This window comes from Cajanus cajan, chromosome 11 (genome assembly GCF_000230855.2).
Source record: "Cajanus cajan strain Asha chromosome 11, NIPB_CcT2T_4, whole genome shotgun sequence".
NCBI classification, from domain to species: Eukaryota; Viridiplantae; Streptophyta; class Magnoliopsida; order Fabales; family Fabaceae; genus Cajanus; species Cajanus cajan.
Genome location: NC_138527.1, coordinates 37,761,017 through 37,776,579, shown reverse-complemented (window position 1 = coordinate 37,776,579; position 15,563 = coordinate 37,761,017). Strand labels below are relative to the sequence as shown.

Sequence of the window (15,563 nt, the reverse complement as noted above, 5' to 3'; positions counted from 1 at the left end):
GACATCATCCACCTCCTTGGGTGATTTGGGAGGCATGAAATCGAAGATGAGAGCACTCATGTTAGGTCACTAAAAAATAGACTATACTAGAAGAACTAATTCTACAAAGGAGATAAAAAGCAAAATAAGACTAAATCCATTTATACTCTTCATATCTTCAATTACATCATATTGTTACTTTTTATAACCAATAATCACTAACCTAATTAGATGACAATCCTACAGGTGTCATCGTCTTAGAGAATTAAAAAAAATTACAATATAACATTTAAAATAAACTAAACTCATCCAATAAAATCTTTAAACCATTTAATTTTAGACCTAGAGCCTATTATATCACAGTGGGAGCATTGAACATCTGAGACACAAGATGAGAGGTGAGAACGCTCAAGCGTGAGACATCTTCTATGACCATTTTGCAAAAGCTGAAAAATTATGTGTATTTTTTTTAGTCCATAATAATAGAAGGATTTACGCATTTTTCTCAATCAATTGAACAATACGTACCCCTACGTAATAATGTGTATGTTTGAATTGGTTTATGAAAATAGTTTATTTCAAGAATTGATTAATTTTATGACCAATTATATGAAATAAGCTCTATGTTTATATCTGATGAGTGAAAAGGGATTTTATGTTATTATGTTTGTATTATATAGTTAACCATTCTTTACCGTAAAATTATAAAGAGGTGTGAAACTATTCCTAATTACTAATTTTATATTTAAAATGTTTAATTCTTAGAGATAAAATGAAGAGAGAAAAAACTCTTAATTCTTAATCATAATAAAATTTTGTTTATAATCAAAAAGGTTGTTTTCTTAGAAAAATAATCAAATATTATAATTAAAATCTCTTATCAAGAAGAAAGTGTAACTAAGACAGCTGTTACTGATTCAATGGTTTTTTTTTTTTAAAAAAAAAATATCCCAAAGATACTCTAATATTTTTTTCAGATATAATAATATTTAAAGTAACAAACTGAACATTTAAATGCTCTCCAGTCCCCTTCTTCCCTTCAATAATATAGTTCAAAAAGTAGTGAAGGAGAGGCCTGGCCCGAGATAGGTTAGGCCTATCCCTCAAACTGGGCCCATCTGATCAATTTATTAAATGGGCTTTAAAATTGGAATCCTAACTTATTCGTTTAATAATTGACAGTTAAATATGGACAAAGAAAAAAGGATTGTTGAGTGATTCAATTCATCATTTCATTTCTCAAACCTTGATCCATTGGTTGAGATTTTGTAAATTTGTCTCACAATTACAAGAAAACTCATTTCCGGTGCAATTCTTGAAGATGTCAATACAAATGAACCTTTAGAGTAGAACAAGGTGAAAGAAATACAGTAAGAGTGAAAATAAATTTCACTTTTACTCTTTTTATAATATTAAATTTGTAATTTAGGTCACTATTTTTATTTATACAATTTTAATCTCCTATTTTTATTAAACTTATAAATTTGGTCTCCTCATCAAATATTTATTTATTGATCAATTGTTAAAATTGTAATGTTAATTATTATAAAAAAATTAAATAAATAACCTAATAATTAATATTTAAGATAAATTTTATTTGCAATTCTCATTTTTATCACTTAAAGTAGTAGAATGAGATAAAAAATAATATTAAAAAGTCAATAAATAACATACAAAACCATTCATTTAATGGAAAATTTTCTTTAGAATACAGTAAAGATCCTTATTAAAAATTTACACTCCCCATTTTATTTTATTTATTTATTTATTGCGTTTTCAAAGGTTAAGATAAATGCAAACTAATCTATTTTTAAAGCTAGTACCATTAATTTCACGTCACACAAGCACGTGACTATGACACTTTGTGTTCCATAATCATTATATCCATAATTATAAAATTAAAGAGACTAAGAAATATTTAACCTTAACTAAATTAATGAATTTCATTGATTTTGATCAATTAAATAACTGAATCTTATTTAAAATCGCCAGATGAATTATTAATCTGCTTCACAAATTCTTTGGCTAATGATATTCTGAGATTTATGGTGGGAGTAGAACAGAAGTTAAAAGTAACCTGGGTTTATGATTGTTGTTCATCTGGCAAGCATTATGCTTATATGAGGAAATGAATGACTGTTACCAAAATCATGACTTTGGGGGACACCCAATGGGCAATGGTTCGGTAAGTTGGTTGGAGCTTGGAAGCACCAAAAGAAATAACTTTTGTAAAAGATAGAGAGCCTTTGCGAAAATTTAAAGGTTGTTAATGTTAGTTAATTAAGATAAAAATGTCAAAACATAAATAACTAAGCTCTAGCATTGGGACCCCTTTGCAACCACCGCCATCGCATTCCCTGCCATTTGATTCTCTAATCTTCACCAACCTTACGCAGTTTCTTCCATCTCACGACTACCTAATATCATTAAGCTGCTAAAGTCCACTCGTGACACAATAATATTAGGAAACTACCTATTTCTGGTTTTCCTTTCGTACCCATATTTTAAACATCATCACATTTCCAAGGACATTTTATAAATGTAGGATAAGAAGCGGGACCCGGGAGCATCATACATAACGGCTAGCCCAGCTAGAACTACAACAAATACTATATACATTATGAAAATTAAATAGTACATCTAAAGTCCAAAACCAAACCTAACCCAACATTCATACATATAAATACCCAACGAGTCGTTACTAATAATCTATAATCTGCTACGAACACCAAACAAAGGTTTATCCCTTTCTTCTTTCTAGTTTCTACACACAACAAAAAAGCACACTACACAAAAAGGTTGGTGTATCCGACAAACCTCTGAGATAGTTCCACCCGTGAAGCCACTCACACCCCAAAAGATCTCTGACTACTTTGAGTGGGGAAGAAGAAGCCTTCAGGCTACGCTCCACAAAAAAAAAGAGTCACCTTTACTTCCATCACCATCAAAACTCTCATACTCACTCCGAATCCAACGGTCAAGATTTATTCATCCCCATACACGCCTCTTATTTGTGTTCCAAACTTCCAATCCCACAGACAGACACTCACAAGATTGAATTTTGCTAATGGGGTCTGTGCGTTACCCTCTATTTGCGATGATCTTAACTTGGGGGTTACTGTTATTGGGCTCAGAATCAAAGACACATTCAGGAGATGTACAAGTTCTGAAGGAGCTGAAGCAAGGTTTGGAGCCAGGTTCGGTGAACCCAGGCTCGTGCGTTAGTTCCTGGGACTTCACGTTGGACCCGTGCGACAACCTTTTAAGCGAGAAATTCACGTGCGGGTTCAGATGCGACGTCGTCGTTTCAGGGCTGAGCCGAGTCACGGAACTGGCGCTAGACCAAGCCGGTTACGCGGGTTCCCTCAACAACCTCACGTGGAACCTTCCTTATCTTCAAACACTGGATATCTCCCACAACTACTTCTCCGGCCAAATTCCCGATTCCTTCTCAAACCTAACTCGCCTGAGCCGACTCAGCCTGTCGTCCAACTCCTTCTCCGGCGAGATCCCCGCTTCCCTCGGCACACTCTCCAACCTGGAAAAGCTTTACCTCGACAACAACAACCTACGAGGAACAATCCCACAAGGCTTCGCCAACCTTAAAACACTCGAACTCCAATCCAACAACCTCAACACCCGCCTTTCAAACCTGGCCTCCCTCGGAACCCTCGAATACCTCGATCTCAGCGACAACGCCGTCAGCGGAGAGTTTCCCCCGTCGCTCCCTTTTTCGTTGGTTCAGATTTCAATCAGGAACAATAACTTGAGCGGGGTTTTAACCCGCAAAAGCTTCGAGAAGTTGACGAGGTTGCAGGTGGTGGATTTAAGCTCCAACAGAATGAGTGGCTCCGTTCCCTCCCTATTGTTTGAGCTTCCGTCGTTGCAGCAGTTGACGCTGTCGTTCAACGAGTTCACCAACGTGGAAGCGCCGTATAAGGGAGTGGAGTCGAGGAGCGGGCTGGTGGCGGTTGATCTGAGCAACAACAGGCTCCGGGGGTGGTTGCCGTCGTTCATGGCGGCAATGCCGAGGCTTTCGTCGCTGTCGTTGGAGAATAATGAGTTGACGGGGCGAATCCCAACGGGGTTGGGAGTGAAAACGGTGTTTCCCGGAAAGGGGGGTGGCGGCGTTGGAGAGGCTTCTGTTGGGGGGGAATTACTTGGTGGGGGGGATTCCTCGGCCATTGTTGGCGCTGAAACGCGATTCTGCGAACGTGAGTTTGGGTGATAACTGCTTGTATAGGTGTCCTCGTAGTTTCTTTTTCTGTCAGGGTCCACAACAGAAGTCATTGGTTCTCTGTAACAGATTTACCCCTCCCTCGTCACCTTAATTTCCTTTCCTCTACGGATCCCTTTCATTTTCTTTTTCTCTCTGTTTTAACTCCTAAGTCCTAATGTAATGTATAATTCTTTTTCTTTTCTTTTTTAAAAAAAATCTTATTTTTGTTGAGAGATCTTGTCTTAAATACAACTCAATCATGAAAGAGTTTTACTTTTGGTCAACGGTAAGATGATTGACTGTTAGATTTTGTCTCTCCTTGACGTTGCAACCACGTGACGCATGGGGATTGGGGTAGTTGTTCATGTTCATGCATCCCAGAACCATCAAGCTGATTCGGTGGTAAGGAGTTTAGACAGTACTTTCATGCATCTACATTCAATCTTCCATCGGCATTGAACATCATCAACAAGGAAATGTTCACATTCCATTATGAACGTCGTAGAAACACTCATATTACCGATACTTTAAGTCTTTTCGAGTTTTATGAATTTTTCATAATTTTATAAAATCATATTCACGTTCTGTTTTTTTTGTTTTAAAGGTTAAAACACTGTAAAAATGTAAAAAGGTTAATTGGCTTTTGATACATATAATTTTATAAATTTTATCTTTTAATCGTTATAATTAAAAATATTTTAATTTATCTTATTTATTATATATATATATATATATTTATATTTGTCTTTTTTCATTTTTTATCATCTATTTCTATAGAATTAAAGAGAAACGTTTATGCAACTAGTAAAACTAATATTATATATAGACTAAAATAAAATATTTTTATAAACCAGATATAAAACAAATGATTTATACAAAGATGAAACATTAACAACTTTTTTTATTGTATAAATGAAAGTTATTATAATATAACATACATATCTTCAATTAATGGAAAAATAACTCACATTATATTACTACAATTAAAAAGTTTATGTATTATATATTATTATTAATAATAATATTTTTGTCAAAATTTTACTAATAATATTATTAGTATATAAATTTATAAATATAAATATATTAAAATAAGATTAATTAATAAGATATGATATAAATATTGAGTATTTAACTTGCATATTTGGATCACTAAAATATATATATATATATATATATATATATATATATATATATATAATTTATATATATTGTTAATTAACTTTTTTCTAATATATATCATTATAATAAATTTATATTTATTAATCTGTGACACTCAAAAGATTAAAAGCGCATTAAATCTTATTAATACTATAAAAAAATAGCAGATTGTATCTAATTTTGGTATACAATGAATTATGTATTATATGCCCTCACCCCCTTATAAATAGAAATATGTATCACACAACATAACACAATTTTCTAAGAAGTTATTTTGAAAAGGAAAAAATACAAACAAATAAAATGGTAATGAAATTATTAAAAAAAAAATGGGTGAGATCGAAAATATCGGTTCCCGGCTTAGTACAGAAACGATATGGCCCAAATTCCTCCAACTCCTGATTTGAATGAGGCCCAAATTGTTACATTAACAGTTTTGTAGAAATCCGAGTTTTCCAATGTTCATGGGATTTGTTTAGCAAAATTACTGCCACTGGATCCTTTTGTTTTTTCGGGTCCATTTAAAATGACTGTGAAAAACCTACTGGATATGTTGTGTCTTAATAACAATGTCACGCTTATATTTGTTTTTTTCGTCTTTGTTTGCTTAATTATATTTTTGGTTTTATATTATTTTAATTCACAAATTTTGTCTCAATTTTTATTTTAAAAAATTATCTTACCACTATTTTAATTTTGTAAATGTGGACTAACTGTTAACTATACGTTAAATAACAGTATGATAATTAAAGAGTAAATTATATATATATAATTTAATAATAACTTTAACTTATAGTTCCCTCCTGTTTAAGGATGACTTTAGGTGAGTTTGTTGCTGCTTATTCCACTGAATAAAAAAATATTTTGAAAATACTTATGGAGTGAATGAATAATAACTTAGCAGATTAAAAATATTTTAATGTATATTCCAACCATAATGCATTTAAAAATTTTATAATAAATATTCTTTTGTATTATTAAAAAATAGTCTAAATTATATAATGTAAGATAATAGAAGAGAAAGAGAGAGAGAGAAAAAAGCATATTATATTCTATATTTTAATATAAAGAAAAGAATATCTGCATTTTAAAAAATATAGATAATTTACTTTAATAACATTAAATTAAATTAATTAACAACAGCATATATTTTAACATATCAAAGAATGATAATATATATAATATTTGTATTTGTATATTTTAAAAAGGAAAAAATGTAATATATTTTTAAACTAAATAGTTAATATATATGTCAGGAGCATATATTGATTTTAAAATATTTTATAGATCATATAATTAATATAATAGTGTAGGATTGATAATTATTTTTTTTATAAATTAAAAAAAAAGGATTGGTACTTGGTAGTATGGTGTGAGGTTCCTTAAATGGTAGTAAAAAGGTGTCCTTTATGATAATCCAGCATCTCTGACTTGCTCACTCTTTCTTGGTGTTCACTTCTCCGGAAAACGCCCTTCATTGGAAACTTCACAGAGTTCCGTATTTTGGGTTTCTTTCTCACCTTTTCCTTTTATGTGAAACTCAAAACTCACACCAACAAGACCATACTACCACACTGCATTAGTACATGAAAATTGTTTTTTCAATAACCAAAATTGCTTCTTCTATAATATTTAATCTACTATTTTAGTCTTTTCATATTTAATTTTATAATTTTAATCTTACAATTTTGTTAAATATATAATTTTCATCTAATCATTAAATATTTAAAATTGTAACATTGATAATGAAGTCACATTTAAAAAATGACATTCTCATTAACTAAAGCAGCTAATATTTAGATTAAAAAATTAAAATTAAAATGTATTTTTATCAAAGTATTATTAAATATTAACTACTATATCATATATTTCACATTATAATTTTAACGATATTTGATAGTTAAATTAAAATTATGAATTTTACAAAATTTAAAAAATAAAATTACAAAATAAAAATTATGGGACTAAAATTGCATCTTTGATATTATAAGGGAAACAAAATTACAATTTAACCAAATATAAATTAATCCATTTTCAAATTAATCTTTTATATCAAAATTACCTACTTAAAATTTTTAGTGAAAAAGTTGTAATAATATTGATAATTCCTTTCTGTATATAAATCAAATAAGTGAATAAATGTATTCAACATGAGTGTTATTACTTATTAGAGTTCAGTCTTCGGCAAAAATGTTTTTGATGTTTTTCTTCAATGATAATGTTTTTGTAGATTTTTTAAAAATATTTTATCTCTTTTAATTTATCGTTTTATTTTTATTTCTAATTTGAATTTTAATAATTTTTTTAAAATAAATTATCAGTAATTTAAAAAATTTATATCATAATATAAATTATTTATCATAACTATAGAGATCGAGGTACTTCGTATCTCAAATAATTACACACTTCTTTTTACATAACCAAAAAGTATAATAATCCACTAAAAAGTAAAGACTAAAAAGATGATTAACAAAACATATCCCTTTATAATAGATATAAATAAATACACCATTTAATCCATACACTATTTACTCTATAATTTATAGAATTTGCTAAACTACTCTCTTTCTTTTAGAATAAGCAGATTAACAAAACATAACTATGATTATCTTAACATATGTTTTTTTTTTAAAGTAAGTATAAGTCAACAAATGCTTGTAAAATTTTCTAATATACATTCACATTTTTTTTATAGGATATTATGCTGATGACTTGTAACTATAATTTCCATAAAATAAACTTAAGGTGTAATTTGTCAACATATTCCTTTAAAAAAAATGATTAAACATAAATTAACAAAGCCCACAGTTTATATCTTCAAATATATTTATTTTTTTTAATTAATTTTAGTTATATATAAATTTAAAAAATGTTTTACATAATGCACAAAGTAAAATATTACTGTTTTTTCTTTTTTTACTGAAACTAAAATATTACTGTTAAGAGAAAGATAATTAATACATGCATTTGAAGTATTTTTTTTTTATCATTTCAAGTAACGTATTTTTTTTTAATGAAAACATTAATCACATAAATTATTATAATCTAATAATGTTCTTTGATAAAACTACCCTCGTTAAAAAGATAGAACTAATGCATTTGTGAATTTATCCAAGAATTTAGGTTAGATACTAATAAACAAGACTCTTCTAAAAAAATATTTTCCAAAATGACAAATATTTTATGATAAATAAAAATAATAACACGCAAATCCATGTTTTGTCAACATAGACAAAGATTTATGAGTATACTTAAAAAAGATTTAATCACATGTACACTGTTAATGTAAAGTAAATTTTTTTACATCAATAACAAATTATATCTTTTAATTATATCATGTCACTATAAATACATTTATTTTTAATAATGATATAATATAATTAAAAGATATAATTAATTATCAGTATAAATTTTTTTTATATTAAAAATATATAAATGATTAACTCTTTAAAAAAATGTCTCCTTAATCTATAACAATTTGATTTGATAAAGTAAAATAAAATCTCGATGACATATAACATCACATAACTTTATAAGTTTAAACTTTCATCATTTGATAGAGGAAGATAAAATCTCGATGTCACATGACATAACTTTAAACTTTCATCATTTGTCAGGAATTAGCTCATTTGGCTAAACAATTGGGAGTATCATGAATTCATTAGTGCTAGGTTCTATTTTCATGAATAAAAAGAAAAACATTCATTTTTTATATTTTAAGATAAAGTAAAGAAATTGATTGTTAAAAAAATGAAATAAAAAAAATGTACAGTTATCTTGGTTCTGGAATTTGAGAGTATTACTGCATGAAGTTAATAAAATGTCAAATAAGTTTTTAAATGCTAAACAGTCCATAAAGTGAATATTTTTTTTCTCTAAATACATTGATACTTTTAATGACCAAAATTTGGGTTAATTTTAATTTGGTTCTGAAATTTGGGTTGGACCAGATTTAGATAAACTCGTTACCTAACCCACTCAAAATTTAATGGGTTGGGTTGAGTTGGATTTGTACAATTTTGTTTAAAATACAATTCAATCCAACCAATGTGTTGGGTTAATCATGTTAGCATAATTATATATATTTATTTTTTTGTAAAAATTTAAATATTTTAAAATAAAATTTAAATCATTTGATATATTATTATAAATTTTATGTTGTCAACTTATAAAACAAATAATAATGTAAATTAAATTATAAAATAAATTTATTAATTTGTTACATTATTATCAACTAAAAAAATCAACATTAATTAATACAAAATAAAATTTAAAATAAATATATTATATTATTATAATACTATTAATCTAAAATATAAAAATTATTATTAAGTCAGAGTGACAGCAAGCATTATCCTATACAAATGATTATTTAATAATAATAATAATAATATGACTGGGTTGGATCTAGTCCGATTAATAACAAGTTAAAAATGTAAAATTCATTATCTGTCTGAATCAAATATTAAAAAATTCAATCAAAACCTATTAAATTAATTCAAATTCAGGAATTAGCTGTACCCGTTTATACTCCTATTAAAAACTAACCGAAACTTATTGTCACCTATTTAACAAATCAATCAACCACCTCTTGAAGAATGCTCATTTCACTCACGAGACGGTATGGTACAATGCACTAAATATTTTTCTTTAAACGGAACATTGATGATATTTTACCTTACAAAATCGCAACTGTTCTTATTAATGTTATCATAAATCTATATATTAAATGAATTAGCGTTGCTGTGCTGGTGGGCGCGGCTAGGATTGGCTAAAAAGTTTAAAGACTATTTGGAGGTAATTCATTAATATTAATATTTATGGGCACGAAATGAGTGAAGGGAGCATTAATTTACCAAGAAACGTCAGACTATTAATATACTATAAATTTATCAAGTATTTTTTTTTAGTTTCTTTTACTTATTCATACATTTAAAAATTCAAGCTAATTTTATGAGAAACATATTTTTAGTATAAAGAGACCTATTATATGATCAACCTAATAATGAGGAATTGAAGTAGTGTGTACAAATTTTTTTAGTTTAAATCTTGATACTAACACTATAATTTTAATAGATAAAAAAATATTATTGATATAAAATATTTATTGAAAATTTACTTGAGTGATTAATTTTAATAGAATTTTCTTTTTCAATCATATTTTTTTTATATACAAGACTTGAATTGAAGACTTTTTGATAAATCAAACCTAATTTATTACATACTATCAAATTTTCTTTTTGAAATTTCACTAAAAAATACTTATTTTTTAATTATACTTTTTAATATCCATTTAATACTAAAAATTTATATATTTATCATAAGTGAGAAATAATAATAATATCATATTCAAAAGTTAAAAATAATTTTAATATAAACCAAACTATTAATTATATTTTTTAATCCATATTATCTTTAAAAAATAGACGTAATACTTTAATTAAATGTGTAGTTTGAGACAAAATTTAAGTGATAATTTAATAAGACAAAAGGCAAAAGAAGTTAGAAAATATTTGTGGGCGCGGGATATGGATTTAGAACAAAAACTTGGAATCTATTTATCCTTCTTTTACTTAGTGAACCAAGTTGAGGGTACTTAAAATATTTAATAATGGTGATAATAATGAATATTTAGGCACGAGAGTGGTTATCCTAGATTAATTTAGGAAGCGGGTGTGGGTGGTGAAGAATAATGTCAGTTGTGCTACTGAGCGACAAAAGCTGATTTGGTGTCATTGCTGCGGATCACTTTTACTCACTTTGCTTCTAAGTAATGCCATGTCCTAAATCCAAACTCAAACTGGATCATCATCATCATCATCAAGGGTATACAGGGTATTTCAATCAATTTCCCATATACAGTATACACTCAAACATATACCTAAATTATGCTGTTATTGCTTTTCTTATTTTAAAAAAAAGAAAACACATCTCAACTTGGGCCTGAAATGAAAGAAACAGGTTTGGTTTAATTTGACTGAATAGCACATATTATCAGCACTAACATTATTTTTTTAATTGGTTAAAATTTATTAAAAAATAAAAAAATTGATAAATCTCATATTCTATTTAATAATTATTTTTTCAATTTTATAACTTTCAATAATTCTAATTAATAAAAATAAATATGTTTAAAAGTATGTTGTTAACACATGATATGATATGAAAGGAGATGACTTCAAAATTTATCTATTTATTTAATGAGGAATTAAATACTTTTTATGATACTAAGATAACTAAATATATTTATTTTAAAAATATTAAAATATTAAATGCTATTAGATTAGATGCTCAATAAATAAAAATAAATACATTATATGTCTTAAAAAATAAAAGAGTATCTAATATTTACATCATTTATTATCTCTTTTTAATTGTCACTTTTGATTTTGATTTTTATTCATCTGTTTTTTTTCTTCTCAAAGTTTAAGAGAACATTTATTATTATCTCCTTTATTTTAGAAAATAGGCGACATTAAATATTATTTTTCTAATTAACAAAAGAGACAGTCATGAAAAACAAATTAAGAAAATTAAAAATTCGAACAGAATTTAATACATTGCATATATTTTCAAACATGTGTATAAAAACTTTAAAACATTCTTCAAAATTTTATTAAAAATATACTATAAGAAGATGCATTAATTCTATTGCTATCAATTTCATGCATGCATGTTCTATAAAATAAAACCATCCATTTTATTAATTTGCCATGCGAGTCACGATTTCTCATGGGTGGCCCTCACTGGCTAAAATGGGAGGGAATTCATTTTTTTTAAAACTAATATGAAGTACAGTCATTGTCGGAACAATTATGCTTTTCTTGTTACATTTTTTTACTTCCAGTTCAAATTTCAAACCTTAAACCTTTTATTTGAGCATGTCAAATTTTTAGATAAAATAGGGTGGGATTTTTAATTGAAGAAAGTATACATTCCACCATTATCCCAACATGAAATCCAGTTGGACAAATCAATTTGCAATCACCAAAATAACCAAACATAAAAAAAGTTTTTATATTAAAGGTCTATTAGTATGTACTATTGCCAGTTAAAGACACAAACGTATTAGTGTTAACATGTATTTCACAAAACAATTAGACATTTGAAATTTGTATAAGTTTTTTTTACAAGAAAAAGATGATGATTTGAGTAGTATTGAAATATGTGTTCTTAAATATGGTCTTAAATTTGAAGTTTGTGTATAAAAAAAAATATGATTGTGAGAAAAAATTCTACTATAACTGATTAATCAAGTTTTTCGATAAAATCTAACTACAAAATCAATAAATAATATTAAAATAAAAAAATATAGATCTATTACTCTTTTCAAGTTTCATTTAACCTTTGACTTGCATTGCTTTGACATATGTAGATAGATAATCATTATTATTGAGTGTTTAATGAAAAATATTTATAAAACTTCAGCGAAAGTTAATGAGTGACTTTAAACAAGATTCAGGAGCTTATCCTGTGAATCTGTGATGGCCTTTTGCCTCTCTTTGAATTAATTTTGCTTGCTGATGATAATTCGAAGTTAAGTTTCCTTTTACTTTTCACAATCCATATTTTTAGAGTAATTTGTTCTGAATTCTTTATGATATTAGCCAAGTGTAACACAGAAAACAATAAGGTATTTAGGCATTTAGGTTAATTTAGTTAAAAGTGTTGGCACAAATTCCAGTCTTGCACTCTCATCTTTCGAAAGAGGAAAAGAAAAAGTAAAAAAGAAGGAGCATTTTTTTGAAGAAAAAAAGATTGTGGTTTCCTAGGTCTTCACGAATTTTGGTTTCCTGTGGGAAAGGGTAACAGTAAGACTTGTAAGAGATGGTATAACAGTATAGCAACCTTGTCTCAGTTGTTTTTGTCCAAAAAAAGAAAAGATTTTTTAGAAGTGGTAATATATATATATATATATATATATATATATATATATATATTTGAGATATGTGTGTTTGAAATTGAAAAATGAAGTTATTATTATATTTATGAGGAGGTGGAGGTAGCGTTGAATGTAAAAAAACTTAGGATAAATATAAATAGGGAAAGAGAGTGGGAAAAAGTAAATAAGGGTGAGGGGGGAGAGAGTAATAAGTAATAAGTAATAAGTAATAAGCAGGGTGGAGGGAGAGTTTGGCCCCTCATTCAATGCTTTACCAAACTCCCTATCCTTTCCTCTTTCCATTTCATCCCTTGCCTTCTTCCTCCATCCCTTTCCCTCAGCTACTCACTCTCTCTTCTTTTCCTAATATCTTTTCCTCTCTGCCACCCATGGAAGCAGCCTTGAAGACCAATTTCAGAAAAGAACAAACTCCACAAAACTTCGTAGAGGAGTTTAGTGCGCCAAATGCCACCTCTTCTGACGACTTTTACGTTGACGACTTACTTGACTTCTCGCACGTCCAAGAAGAACCAGAACAACAAGACCCTGCTTTTCTATCCCTTCAACAACAAAACCACGCCCGTCAACCATCTACTTTCGAACCCGACTACGTCTCTGTTCCCGCTACCGAGCTAAGCGTTCCGGTGATGCTCTTTTGCTTTTTTTCTTTCTTTCTTCGCAATTCGCAGGTTGTTCTGTGCTCGTGGTTTACCAAAGTTGCAATTTTTACAGGCGGATGACGTGGCGGACTTGGAGTGGCTCTCTCATTTCGTGGAGGATTCCTTCTCCGAATTCTCTGCGGCCTTCCCCACCGTAACGGAGAACCAGATGGGGTTCAAGGCGCAAGAGGCCAAGCCCGAACCGGAAAGCCCGCATTTCCGTTTCAAAACCCCGGTTCAGACGAAGGCCAGAAGCAAGCGAAGCCGTAACGGTGTTCGGGTTTGGCCACTGGGTTCCCCTTCCTTCACGGAGTGTTCCTCAAGCTCCACCACCACCTCCTCCTCCTCCTCCTCTTCCTCCCCTTCCACCACCACCTTGCTTATATACACCAACTGCCTCCAAAGTTTAGACCACGTTTGTTCTCAGCCCAAGCCCAAAAAGCCCAAGAAGAAAACCTCCTCCGACACTCTGGCGCCACGACGCTGCAGCCATTGCGGCGTGCATAAAACCCCTCAATGGCGAACTGGGCCGCTCGGCCCAAAGACGCTCTGCAACGCCTGCGGGGTCCGTTTCAAGTCGGGCCGCCTCTTACCCGAATACAGGCCCGCTTGTAGCCCAACATTCTCAAGTGAATTACATTCTAACCACCACCGTAAAGTGCTGGAGATGCGGCGGAAGAAGGAGACGGTGGCTGGGGTTGAGAGTCTTGAGACCATAACCCCTGCTTCTGTTCCCAGTTTTTAATTTTTAATTAATTAAATAAAAAAGAAAAAGAGAAAACTAGGTGAGAAAGGTAGCGCAGACTTAAGACCCGGTTCAATGGGACCCGAGTTTTAGTGTACATTTTTCCCCTTGTATTGAGTGCGGTAGGTGTTAGGCTTTGTAACTGATTACAAGACTTTGATATGCAATTTCTTTTACCAATGTCTTTTTTTACTTTTAATTTCATATATTTTTTGTTCCCGAAAATATTTAATAGGCAATAATGAGGGTGGTGGGTTAATGAATGGTTTTGAAATGAAACTGCTAAAGCTTTGTTTGGGGGTGGCCGTTGAGAGGCATGAAGATTGTGAAGTGGTTAAAGGCTTGTTGTAGGGTGAGTTGGACGTACTTTGGGGAACCGAAAGCATTTGGAAACTGCATTACATGGATGGTATCCAAATCCAACATGAACCCCTTTAGCCATCATCACTCCCATCAACAAGTGAGAGGTAACGTGCCGGGGCATAGTAATCTTTACGCTTGAACTTCCTTTGGATTTCTTGCGACACTGGATTTTGGACTCACCTATTCGTGGGCCACCACCGTTTCCTAAGGCCCCTTTTCACACTGTACAATATACTTCACTATGGGACTTATCCTTTAAACATGGAGGATATTATATTTCTTCCATTTATTTACTTTGTTTCCTGCCTCTCTTGGAAAGGGAAATTGCTCCTCACGAGTAGAGACTGGACATATCAAAACCAGATTTTGAAATTTCAAGTATTAACAGCCATGTCTGTGGGCCTAAGAAAAAAAAACGATGACAAATTGGAATCTCAATAATGTAATAAAGTTGGACGAAATAGAGTAACTAATTAATGATATTTCGGGCTTATTGATGAGTTCTTTTGATATCAGAAACTCATGATGCTCACAAGTAAAAATAAATATTGCTCACTC

At 29.9% G+C, this 15,563-nt stretch overlaps 2 protein-coding genes across 2 annotated transcripts; both read left to right on the top strand.

Annotated features, from left to right (window-relative positions):
- The first annotated feature begins 2,622 nt into the window (after positions 1-2,622).
- Positions 2,623-4,431, top strand: LOC109801071 (Leucine-rich repeat (LRR) family protein). The gene is given in 2 exon segments (XM_020362056.3): positions 2,623-4,084; positions 4,086-4,431. Coding segments are annotated over 2 exon segments (1,263 nt in total). The 5' UTR covers positions 2,623-3,046; the 3' UTR covers positions 4,311-4,431.
- Positions 4,432-13,436: 9,005 nt separating this feature from the next.
- Positions 13,437-14,822, top strand: LOC109801041 (GATA transcription factor 5). Its single transcript, XM_020362010.3, has 2 exons — positions 13,437-13,882; positions 13,971-14,822. The coding sequence occupies exons 1-2, from the start codon at positions 13,505-13,507 to the stop codon at positions 14,640-14,642; spliced, it is 1,050 nt and encodes a 349-aa protein (XP_020217599.1). The 5' UTR covers positions 13,437-13,504; the 3' UTR covers positions 14,643-14,822.
- The last annotated feature ends 741 nt before the right edge of the window (positions 14,823-15,563 follow it).